The sequence below is a fragment of the Stenella coeruleoalba genome (genome assembly GCF_951394435.1).
Source record: "Stenella coeruleoalba genome assembly, chromosome: 15".
NCBI classification, from domain to species: domain Eukaryota; kingdom Metazoa; phylum Chordata; class Mammalia; order Artiodactyla; family Delphinidae; genus Stenella; species Stenella coeruleoalba.
In genome coordinates, this window is record NC_137161.1 from 51,107,582 (window position 1) to 51,120,539 (window position 12,958).

General features: G+C 43.4%; 1 protein-coding gene across 1 annotated transcript in view; it reads left to right on the plus strand.

Annotated features, from left to right (window-relative positions):
• The window catches only part of LOC307198480 (ATP-binding cassette sub-family A member 17-like), a gene marked incomplete at its 3' end in the record, with an annotated part of 91,141 nt that overhangs the window by 73,705 nt on the left and 4,478 nt on the right, over positions 1–12,958 (plus strand). The window contains 3 exon segments of the mRNA XM_079945452.1: positions 3,370–3,524; positions 11,173–11,360; positions 12,580–12,750. Coding sequence (XP_079801578.1) covers positions 3,370–3,524; positions 11,173–11,360; positions 12,580–12,750 — 514 coding nt within the window.

Genomic DNA, 12,958 nt, shown 5'->3' on the forward strand with positions numbered 1-12,958 from the left:
ACAGAATCCTCGAGAGGCTTGGGACCACAGAGAAAGGGAGTGAAACAGTCTGTTCCATCTCCACTGGCCCTACTACCACTCCCCACCCGGAAGCAGTCAGAGATCCCTCCTCTTGATGAATTGAAACTGCTTCCAAAAGAGACCTAAACATTATGGACTGGTCCCCTGCCTAATTGCCTTAAAATGTAGCCTGCCCCCTACCTCCATAAACAAAGCTAGCAAATCACCTCCTGGTGCCTCATTTGTCTCTCTGAATAGACAGACCAATCAAGGATCACTGATCACTTGAGGATGGCAGCCAAGAAAAGACTAAAACAAACCAACAAAAAGGAGACACAGGGGTAGGGCCATGCAGGAAACAAAACCAAACAAAACAAAGATTTTGGAAAAGATTGCATCTATTAAACAACAGAATTCCATGAAGAAGAAAAACTTTGAGGACAAGAAAGAGCTGATTGCCAAAATAAAAATTTAGCAGAAGTGTTGGAAGATAAAGTCAATTAACCTGCCAAAGTAGAGCAAAAAGATAAGAGAAATAGGAGAAGTTGAGAAAAAAGGCAGGTAACGTGAGAGTAAGTCCAGGAGATGCTATTATATTCAATTGATAAGCATTCCAGAAAGAGAAAACAGAGGAAATGAAGTTGAGGAAACTACCAAAGAAATAAAGCAAAAATATTTCCCAGAGTTGAAAAAACAAACTTCAAGATTGAAGGGATCCATCAAATATCCAACACTGAATGAAAAAAGACCCAGATGCTTCCTAGATGACAACGAGTTCTATACTGAATTCACTTGTCAGTCAGGTGTATGGACAGAACAAAGACAATTTCAAATGGGCAAACAGAAATTGAAGTCACCACGTCACTTTCTTGGAAAGTTAAGGATATAGGCCAGCAAAGTGAAGGAGTAAAGTAAAGGAGAAAGAAGACACAAGATCCAGAAAAGGATGAATCCCACCCAGGAATGTGGCAGAGAAAAGTCCTTCAGTTGGAGGGCTAGATATGGATGGTTTGTGACCTCTCCTCAGTCTTCAACAAGCTTTGGAGTAGGATCCGCAGAGAAGGAAGGAAGGAAGGAAAACAAGCAGAAGTTGTAAATATCTGTTCCTTTGATTACACGTATTGTTGGTGAACTGATTCTGGTTAGGGTGAGCTTGGGGCATGGGGTTGTCCCCTCTCAGATTTCAACAACTCGTCTCTTAGGGGCCCGAAGATTTTCGCTGAACAGGGGAAGGTCTGGGAGGAGACCGTGGCTGACTGTTCATTCCCAGTCTGGGCTCATGAGCCTTGCTTAGTGGTTAAGTCTTTCTCTCTACTCCACACAGGAGCTGCACTGCTGATGTTCTGGTAGTTTTCCCATCTCCCCTCTACCTCAGTCTCCAGGTTAGATTTCCAAATTTAGAATTCTAAAGAGAAAAAATGAGGAGGACGTGACCCACTGTGTCTCCTTCCCAGAGCCATGTCTGCCACCTTTGCAGCTGTACTGCTGAGGCATGGTCTCCTTGGATGCAGCTGTCTGGTCACCAGAGCCATGACTCTGGGGCCTCAGCGACAGTGTGGAGCCACGACTTCTGAGTTGTGCCCCAAACTGCACCTCCAGCCGCATGGGTGGACCCTGGCTCTGATGCTCAGTTTCTGAGTCCTGGCCCAGGAAATGTTGGTCTGGAGACGTCATATCCAAGTTCACCTCACCATACATCACAGTAGCCTCCACTGACAGGAATTTCACAGATTGACACCCAAAAGCTGTACTACTCTCTAAATCCAAGCCCTGAGAGTAGAGTTCATTTTTTATATGAAGAGTTTATTCAGCCTCTCTTCAGGGAATCTGTAAGTCACACGTCCACAGGCTCTCTCCCTTGGACTACCCACTGGTTTAGAGCTGGTGGTGTGACTAGTCATGAAGTCTGAAATTAGAGCTCTAATCCCACCCAGTTATTTCCCCTTTTTGTTCGTGAGGATATTTTGTGGTTTGTGAAGGGTGGCGGCTAGTAGCACGTGTAGTTATCAGGGATAAGCACGGAGTGGCCTGTTGGGTGGGTGAGGGCTTGATTACATTTGTGGACTGTAAACATGGCCCCACTGCTGGCTCATGACCCAAGCAGCACATTATGAGTTAATCCTCTTACAAATTAATTAGCTTATGAGTAGCATATTTATTTTGCAGAGCAGTTGTGTTTATTTGTTGTAAATAAACATTTAAAATATTTTAAATATAACACAGTTTATTTATAACCCCGTTTGGCATTTCTTCACTTTTCAATATAACATGAACCTAAAAACTTGGCTTCTCAAACCTCTAAGAGACCCCAGTTTCTGTGTATTTATTTTATAACCAGCCAGTTTACTGACCTCTCTTTTATTTCTTTTTTTTAAATGAAGTATAGTTGATTTACAATATTGTGTTAATTTCTGCTGTACAGCAATGTGATTCAGTTATATACATATATACATTCTTTTCCATTATGCTTTATCATAGGATATTGAATAGAGTTCCCTGTGCTATACAGTAGGACCTTGTTGTTTATCTATCCTATGCGTAATAGCTTACATCTGCTAATCCCAGCCTCCCACTCCACTCCATCCCTCCCCCAACCCCCTCCCCCTTGGCAACCACATGTCTGTTCTCTATGTCTGCGAGTCTGTTCTGTTCTCTCTTTTTTTTTTGGCTGCAAGGCTTTTGGGATCTTAGTTCCCCGACCAGGGATCAAACCCGTGTCCCCTGCATTGGAAGTGTGGAGTCCTAACCACTGGACCACCAGGAAGTTCCCTCTCTTTTATTTCTAATAGCTCTTTGATTGATTCTTGTGGCTTTTCTAGGTACATGATAATGTACAGCATTTGCAAATAATGATGGTTTTGGCTTTACAAACTGTACAGGCAGGAACTGTGTTCTTACCTACCTGTAAGATGACACTCAAATAACTCCAAAGCTGGCCCACCAGACCCTCCTGTCTGGCCCTAACTCATTTGTAAACCTCCAGCCTTCAAATCCACTGCTTCCACAGGTGCATCCCATTCTGCAGCCACGTTCTTGCTGGTTTTCTCAAACACACCAAGCTCTTTCTGATTTGTCTGCATAAACAATAGGAATAGAAGTAAAACGACAGGTTCAGGAAGCACTGCAAAAGAAAAATACTTATGGCTTGGAGGTTGAATGACTACAGGGGAAGAGGGAACACTGGGAGTCAGGGAGAACCTGATTCCGGTCTTGGGCCTGGCAATGTGACGTGCAGAGACAGATATAGCAACAGATAGAGATAACAGATCCTTTATACAGGATAAAAGGCACAGTGGGTTCAGAGAGTTGCTAGGGGATGTTCCCTTTTCTTCCTGAAAGAAGAGTTAATATTTTCTATTCCCCTCACAGATCTAGGCTACACAAAAGTCTCAGAGTCTTTGGATCACACATTTCTACCGCTTCCAGGCCACTGCCTGGGGATGGCTTTCTCCAACTTATATTACAACTTTGAACTACAGAAGTTTTGCAATGCCAAGAGCCTGAACCAGACTGAGTGCAATCAAGTTTGTGAGTATTGCAAACAGAATTTGTTAATTACATTTTTTTATTGAGATATAATTCATAGAAAATTCACCCTTTTAAAGTATACAATTCATTGGCTTTTGGTATATTCACAAGGTGGTACAACCATCATCACCATCTAATTCTAGAACATTTTCGTCACCTGAAAAAAAGAAATACCCCATCCATTAACAGTCACTTCCCATTCCCTTTTCCCCCAAGCGTCTGACAACCAATAATCTACTTTCTGTCTCTATGGATTTGCCTGTTCTGGACATTTCATGTAAATGGAATCATATACTATGTGACCTTCTGTATCAGGCTTCTTTCACTTACAACAATGTTTTTGAGGTTCATCCAGGTTTTGGTGTGCGTCGCTACTTTGTTCCTTCTTATGGCTGAATGATATTCCATTGCATAGATAGACTACAATTTGTTTATCCATTCATCAGTTGATGGACATTTGGGTTGTCTCTACATTTTGGCTATTATGAATAATGCTGCTGTGAACATTCACGTACAAGTTTCTGTTTGAACATGTTTTCAGTTATCTTGAGTATATACCTAGGAGTGGGTTTGCTGGGTCTTATGGTGACTCTATTTAGCTTTTTCAGGAACCACCAAACTATTTTCACAGTGGCTGCACCATTTTACATTTCACTAGCAATGTATGAGGGTTCCAATTTATCCACATCCTTTCAACACCTTTTAAAATTAATTATTTTCTTAAATTCTGGAAAAATATATACGAAGTTTACCATTTTAACCATTTTTACATGTACAGTTCGGTGGCATTAAGTACATTCACATTGTTGTGCAACCATCATAAACATTATCTCCAGAACTTTTTTCAACTTGCAAAACTGAAACTCTGAATCCATGAAACACTAACTCCCCATCTCCCTCGCCCCAGCCCCTGGCAGCTATCATTCCACTTTCCATCTCTATGAGTTTGACTACTCTAGGTACCTCATATGAAACATTTTAATTCCTTTCTCATTTCCTTTTGGGTATATTCTATAGCTATTTTCTTTGTGGTTACCATGGGAATTACATTTAACATCCTAAAGTTATAACATTCTAATTTGAATTTATATCAGTTTAACTTCAAAAACATATAAAAACTGCTCCTATACAGCCCCTAAAAACCCCCTCCTGATATTTACACCCTTGAGTAGTCCCCTCCCAGATTGTACCAGGGTTGGTCTGTGTGACTGACAGAATACTGTAGAAGAGATGGCATGTCACTTCTGAGATTGGGTTATGAAAGACACTGCAGCTTATGTTTTGAGTACACTCTCCCCTTCACATCACTCACTCTGGGGGAAGCTAGTGGCCATGTCATGAAGACAGGGGACTTCCCTGGTGGTCCAGTGGTTAAGAATCTGCCTTGTGCCACAACTACTGATCCCATGCCACAACTATGGAGAGAAGCCTGCACACCGCAAGGGAAGATCCCATGTGCTGCAACTAAGACCTGACACAGCCAAAAAAGAAAATAAATAAATATTTAAAGAAAAAAGAAGACACTCAGGCAGCCCTGTGGATTATAAAAAATAGTCAATAGAAGACAATAAGTGCGAGAGAAAAAGAAACAAAGAACACATGGGACAAGTAGGTAGCCCTAATAAGATGGTAGATTTAAATTCAAATATATTAATAATTGCATTATATATAAATGGACTAAAGACTCCAATTAAAAGATTAAGATTGTTAGAGAAGATAGGTTAAACACAGAGTTACCATATGACCCAGCAATTTCACTCCTAGGTATATATCCAAGAGAACTGAAAAGTTACATTCACACAAAAATTTGTACATGAATGTTTATAGCAGCATTTTTCACAGTAGCCAAAAGGTGGAATCAGCCCAAATGTCCACCAACAAACAGATGAATGGATAAAAAAAATGTGATCTATCCCTGCAATAGGATATTATTCAACCATAAAAAGGGGACTTCCCTGGTGGTGCAGTGGTTAAGAATCTGCCTGCCAATGCAGGGGACACGGGTTCGAGCCCTGGTCCAGGAAGATCCCACATGCCGTGGAGCAACTAAGCCCCTGTGCCACAACTACTGAGCCTGCACTCTAGAGCCCACGAGCCACAACTACTGAGCCTGTGTGCCACAACTACTGAAGCCCGCATGCCTAGAGCCCGTGCTCCACAACAAGAGAAGCCACCACAATGAGAAGCCTGCACACCATAACAAAGAGTAGCCCCCACTTGCCACAGCTAGAGAAAGCTTGTGTGCAGCAATGAAGACTCAACACAGCCAAAAATAAATTAATTAATTTAAAAAAACATAAAAAGGAAAGCACTGACACACACTACAATATGGATGGACCTTAAATACATGATGCTAAGTGAAAGAAGCAAGTCACGAAAGGCCACAGATTGTGTGATTCTGTTTGTATGGAATATCCAGAACAGGAAATCTGTGGAGACAGTAAGTAGACTAGTGGGGAAAGTGGGCAGTAACTGTTCATGAATTTGAAGTTGCTCTGCGGAGGAGTGATGAAATGCTGTAAAGTTGATTGTGATCATGGACCACCACTGTGACTACATTAAAAACCATTGAACTGAACACATCGGATGGGTGATTGTGGTAAATGGATGAATTGTATGGTATGCTAATTATATCTCAATAAGCTGTTGTAAAAAAGAAAGAAGGAATGAACAAACAAAGGAATAAAAGACAAAACAAGACAGGTCAAGGGCAGATGGTCGTGGAGAGACCCTCCCACTGGCATAATTGTCATCAATCATCCATCCAACAGACATTTACTGAAGCTCACAGACAAGAAAGTATGAACCTACTCCATAAACTCAAATGATAAGAAGTGCTACATTTCTTTGTATTATTTAAAATCAAGTGGCATCTGCCTATAAGACCTTCATCCTGCCTGGCTGGCAAGAAATTGGATTTCAGTCTCCCTGGAACCCATCTGCACATCACCTCCTGGCAATTTATGAAAATTCATAGTTGGAAATATAGAATTTAAATACAGTTAAACCTGCTCCTCCACTTCTCCATTTCTCCTAGAAATCTCACATGGATTAATCTCATCAGCAAACTCTAACAGAGCTATATCCTTGCTCTCTTCCTTTGTGAGCCTTCTGCTTACCACCCTTTATCTGTACAAATATTTTTTAATTTTATTTATTTATTTTTTTTGCGGTACATGGGCCTCTCACTGTTGTGGCCTCTCCCGTTGCAGAGCACAGGCTCCGGACGCGCAGGCTCAGCGGCCATGGCTCACGGGCCCAGCCGCTCCGCGGCATGTGGGATCTTCCTGGACCGGGGCACGAACCCGCGTCCCCTGCATCAGCAGGCGGACTCTCAACCACTGCGCCACCAGGGAAGCCCCTGTACAAATATTTTTAAGCATTCTTTCACATTTCCTAAAATACATTCTTACCAGAATCTGCTAGTATTCTAAAAATCAGCAGTGACTTCTGAGAGTCCACATGCGTTTCTGTCAGAGTTACTCACTCAGAATCATTCGGCTCCACTGTGGGATTGTCATTGGTCCATGGTGCCACCATGCTCTGAGCAGGGCTCCTTGGCCATCCCAGATGAGCCACCATGGCAACAGGCTTACTGCAAACTCAGGTGTGTAAGAAACATCACATTTCTTCATTTTCTTTGCATCAAATGATAACATTTTCAAGCCTTCTATCCCAAAATTTGTTCATGAAATAGAAAGCCTATATAGACCAAAACTGGAGGTAAAATTGAAATAATGATTAAAGATCTACCCCTTCTTAAAAGAGTCTAGGCTAAAAGGGATTGATGGGCAAGTATACCAACCACCACCAAACAGTTACTTCCTTCTTGTATAACCGCTTCAGAAGCATAGGTGAGAAGACAGAGCGCTACCCAATCTTAAGCGAAAAACCAAAGACAGTATCCAACATGAGCCATAGGCCAATTTCATACAGGAACATAAATACCCTAAATAAGATATTAACAATACAAATTCAGCAGTATATTGAAAGAATAAAAATTACAGTCATCAGGTTTATTCCAGAAATGTAAGTAAGGTTTAACAGTAGGAAATCCACCAATGTAAAGCACTACCTTCACAGATGAAAGGAGAAAAATATTTATCAATAGAAGCTGAAAAAGCATTTAATAAAAACTCAGTACCCACTCATGATTTTTTTTTTTTTTTTGTGGTACGTGGGCCTCTCAGTTGTGGCCTCTCCCGTTGCAGAGCACAGGCTCCGGACATGCAGGCTCAGCGGCCATGGCTCACGGGCTTAGTTGCTCCACGGCATGTGGGATCTTCCCGGACCAGGGCACGAACCCGTTTCCCCTGCATTGGCAGGCAGACTCTCAACCACTGGGCCACCAGGGAAGCCCTGATTTTTTTTTAACTCTTAGCAAACTGTCTTGAGAAAAAAGAACAGAGCTGGAGATATCATGTTCCCTGTCTTCAGACTATACTACAAAGCTCCAATAATCAAAACTGTATGGTACTGGCATAAAAACAGACACATAGATCAATGGAACAGAATAGAGAGCCCAGAAATAAACCCATGCACTTATGGTCAACTAATCTACAACAAAGGAGGCAAGAATACATAACAGAGAAAAAACAGTCTCTTCAATAAGGTGCTGGAAAAACTGTAAAAGAATGTGTAAAAGAGTGAAATTAGAACATTTTCAGACACAAACTACTATATATAAAATAGATAAATAACAATGTCCTACTGTGTAGCATAGGAAACTATATTCAACATCTTATAATAAACCACAATGGAAAAGAAGATGAAAAAGAATATATATGTATAACTGAATCACTTTGCTGTATACCAGAAACTAACACAAGATTGTAAATCAACTATACTTCAGTAAAAAACTAAAAAAGAAATTAGAACACCATGGTTTTCTCACACCATTTACAAAAATAAACTCAAAATGGATTAAACATAAAATGTAAGAGCAGAAACCATAAAACTCCTAGAAGAGAACATAGAACACTCTTTGACATAAATCATAGCAGTATCTTTTTTGAATCTGTCTCCTACGGCAAGGGAAACAAAAGGAAAAATAAACAAATGGGACCTGATTAAACTCAAAAACTTTTGCTCAGCAGAGGAAGCCATCAACAAAATGAAAAGGCAACCTACTGAATGGGAGAAAATATTTGCAAGTGTTATGACTGATAAGGAGTTAATATCCAAAATATATAAAGAGCTCATACAACTCAATATCAAAAAAAGAAACAACCTGATTAAAAAATGGGCAGAAGGGAATTCCCTGGATGTCGAGTGGTTAGGACTCCGTGTTTTCACTGCCAAGGACGCAGGTTCAATCCCTGGTTGGGGAAGTAAGATACCACAAGCCATGCAGTACAGCCAAAAAAAAAAAAAAAAAAATAGTGGGCAGAAGACCTGAATAAGCATTTTTCCAAAGAAGACACGCAGATGGCCAACAGGCACATGAGAAGATACTCAACATCACTAGGCATCAGAGATATGCATATCAAAACCACAATGAGCTATCTCCTCACACCTGTCAGAATGGCTATCATCAAAAAGTCTACAGATAACAGATGATAGTGAGGATGTGGAGAAAAGGAAACCGTCACCTACTGTTGGTGGGAATGTAAATTGGTGCAGCCACTGTGGAAAACGGTAAGGAGGTTCCTCAAAAAACTAAAAACAGAACTACCATATGATCCAGCAATTCCACGTCTGGGTACATATCCAAAGAAAACTAAAACACTAATTCTAAAAGATACATGCTCCCCAATGTTCATAGTAGCATTGTTTACAATAGCCAAGATATGGAGGCAACCTAAGTGTCCATCAACAGATGAATGGATAAGGAAGATGTGGTATGTATGTGTGTGTGTATATATATATATAAACAAAGCAATATTACTCAGCCATAAAAAAGAATGAAATTCTGCCATTTGCAACAACATGGATGGACCTAGAAAGTATTATGCTTAGTGAAATAAGTCAGACACAGAAAGACAAACACTGTATGTTATCACTTATATGTGGAATCTAAAAAATAAAACGAATGTATATAACAAAACAGAAACAGACTCACAGACGTAGAGAACAAATTAGTGGTTACCAGTGGGGAGGGGCAAGATGGGGGGGATTAAGAGATACAAACGACCATGTATAAAATAAATAAGCAACAAGCATATATTGTACAGCACAGGGAAATACAGCCTTTTTTTGTAATAAATGGAGGAACATCTATAAAACTATTGAATCACTATGTTGTATACCTGAAACTAATATTATAAATCAACTATACTTCAATAAAAAAAATTTTTTAGCAAAGTAGAAATAGAAGAAACATTAGGTTAAAATCAGTTGATAAAGGCAATCAGAAATCTTTATATTTAATACTGAAATATTTGAAGCATCTTCATTCAAGTCATCTGCGTTTTTCTTCTCAGCAGTTCCCTCCAGACTAGTGACATCTGTCTTCAGGGGAAGCCCCAGTCTGGGAATCCAAAGCCCTGTCTTGGGCTTCCCTGGTGGCGCAGTGGTTGAGAGTCCGCCTGCCAATGCAGGGGACATGGGTTCGTGCCCCGGTCCGGGAAGATCCGACATGCCGCGGAGCAGCTGGGCCCATGAGCCATGGCCGTTGAGCCTGCGCGTCCGGAGCCTGTGCTCTGCAACGGGAGAGGCCACAACAGTGAGAGGCCCGCGTACCGCAAAAAAAAAAAAAAAAAAAAGCCCTGTCTTTAGTTGGGTGATGCAAATGTTCTTCCCTAAGCAGACATTCCAGGTGATTTTCTGGTTTGCACCCCGTCATGGTCTCCCCACACGCCACACCCAGATGGCAGAGCCCAGAGCTGTCCAGCTGCTTTAAAGGGAGGAGGAAAGGAGAAGGAAGAACACTGATTATCTTTCAAAAATGGTATCATACTATTGTCATCTTCTATTCCAGGGGAGCTCTTGAACATGGGCACAAATCAGGGTGGTTTGCTGCAAGTTTATAACGGCAAAAACTTGGAAATATCACATATGTGCCTGAATCTTTTATAAACAGCCAACTCAAATCTAGAAATGTTTCCTGGATGACTAAGTAGCAGTTAAACTGAGCTGGAGTAGGTTTGTATTTACTGACCAAGGAAGATCTTTAAGACGTAATGGCGAGTTAAAAAAGCAAGTTGCAGAATGGTAGATAAAGGATGATACTGTTTGCAACACAGTTGGTCCCCTATGGGGAGCACCCAGCCGTGCAAAAGTTTGGAAGTGCACCCCCATGTGACTGCACTGCCCGGGGCGTGCCCTGCCAAGAGACTCCAGCAGCCTTACAAAGAAAATCTATTCGTGGGTTACATGTCTAATAGAAAATGTGTTTAAAGGGGAAATAATAAAGCGTCTTCTGCTGACCATATACTTGGAAGGTGACAAGAGGTAGGGAGCACTGGGCACTGAGGTTTCCTGCCAGGCAGGAAACATGCACCCTCCAGAATTGGGGTTCACGCCACCAGCAAGTGCTGCATCCAGACTCCTGAACGTCACTGTTGGACCTTGGCACCCCATGGCACATATCTGTTCATGTGGCACACATGGGGGTGCACAGGACAGAGGCAGGGTTCAGGCCCCTGCCCAATTGGCAGCTTTCCTTCTGACACGCCTACCCCTTGGGCTGTGTTCCAACCCCAGGTGAGGCAGTGGATCGGCTACTCTCCCCAGTTTGATGTCCTGCTGGACCACATGATGGACAAGGAGACACTGGTCATGTACGCCCAGCTCCGGGGCATCCCCAAGCTCCACATCAGTGCCTGTGTGGACCAAATTCTTGATGATTTACTCATGTACACGTACGCCGACAACCTGGTGAAGACCTACAGGTGAGACTTGGGGCTCCCTCGGCCCTTCCCCCTCCGGTAATAAGATGTGTTGTGGTTCTTCTCAGTGCTGAGGGGTAGGGCAAGGCGTGTCAGCTCCGTGCTTGGGGTAGTTTTGTGGTCCATGCCACTGCGTGGATTTTTGGGAAGATGGCCTCCCTCCCCTGTAAGAATGGGTCAATGGCCTGGGCTGCCCCAAGGCACAGCTTCCTCTTGGCCCCAGGCAGTTATGTGGCTGAGGACAGGCTGATGCACCATTGGTATTATTCTTCCTGTCGCTTCACAAAGGGCTTCTGATTTCTGGTAGACTTGCATTTCAAGCACACACTACCTTATCCCGCTCTGTATGAGGCATCTGAGCTGTTGTTCTGCTGAGAAGCCTGGGGGATTCCTCAGTCTTATGTTGCCAATGATCCTAACCCAACTCCAGTTAGCTTAAACAAAGCAAGGCCACACATGTCCGGAATCCCAGGCCACCCCTCGAGTTGTGCACAGCGCCCCTGCAGGCTGGCAGCAGTACCCCACTCCCGGGACAGGGAAGTCAGAGGCGGTTAGATGGTGTTGCTCTGTCTCTTTCTTCTGTTGACTTCGGTTTCAAGCATGTTTTTGTGTTTCCTTGCATCTTCTGATGATTAAATGAGTTAACACCTGGGATGTTTAGAACAGTGCCTTGTACATTGTAAATGCTATGTGTTCATTAAATAAAGTTAGCTAAAACGGCCGTATGGGGCTTCCCTGGTGGCGCAGTGGTTGAGAGTCCGCCTGCTGATGCAGGGGACATGGGTTCGTGCCCCGGTCCGGGAAGATCCCACATGCCGCGGAGCGGCTCGGCCCGTGAGCCATGGCCGCTGAGCCTGCGCGTCTGGAGCCTGTGCTCCGCAATGGGAGAGGCCACAACAGTGAGAGGCCCACGTACCGCAAAAAAAAAAAAAAAAAAAAAGGCCCTATGCTCTTATCCCCCTAACATCCATAGAGACCCTCAAATGAGATTCATGGACCATGTGCTCACCCTGGACCTATCCCTGTGTCCAGGGAAATGGTTTAGATGCTGAGTGGACAGCCAAGTCACAGTGCACCCCTGAGGGAGGGTGGTGGGCCATATTACTGAATGCCCCACCGTGGGGCGTGAGCACTTTCTTAATAGAGAAGAAAAAAGGGGGGAGGATTGTACTACTGGAAACTTAAGATTGCCAATCACCCAACTTCTCCCCCTCTGCCCCAGCGGTGGCAACAAGCGGAAGCTGAGCACCGGCACTGCCTTGCTTGGAGAGCCCACAGTCATCTTCCTGGACGAGCCGTCCACTGGCATGGACCCCGTGGCCCGGAGCTTGCTCTGGGGCACCGTTGCGAGGGCCTGCAAGTCTGGCAAGGCCATTGTCATCACCTCCCACAGGTAAAGCCAGGACCGGGGCTGAGGGAGGGGTGGGCCGGGAGGGGCTGGGTGGAGAGAAGACCTGTCAGCATCTGGTAAGAGTCTGTGAGGAGAGTCCCCAGGCTCTACCATGTGGGCCACACCCTGAGCATGGGAATCAGGAACAGCCTGATCTGGGCATCAACACCTTCCTATCTGCACAAGCCTTTGACGTGGATGGTGGGCATCA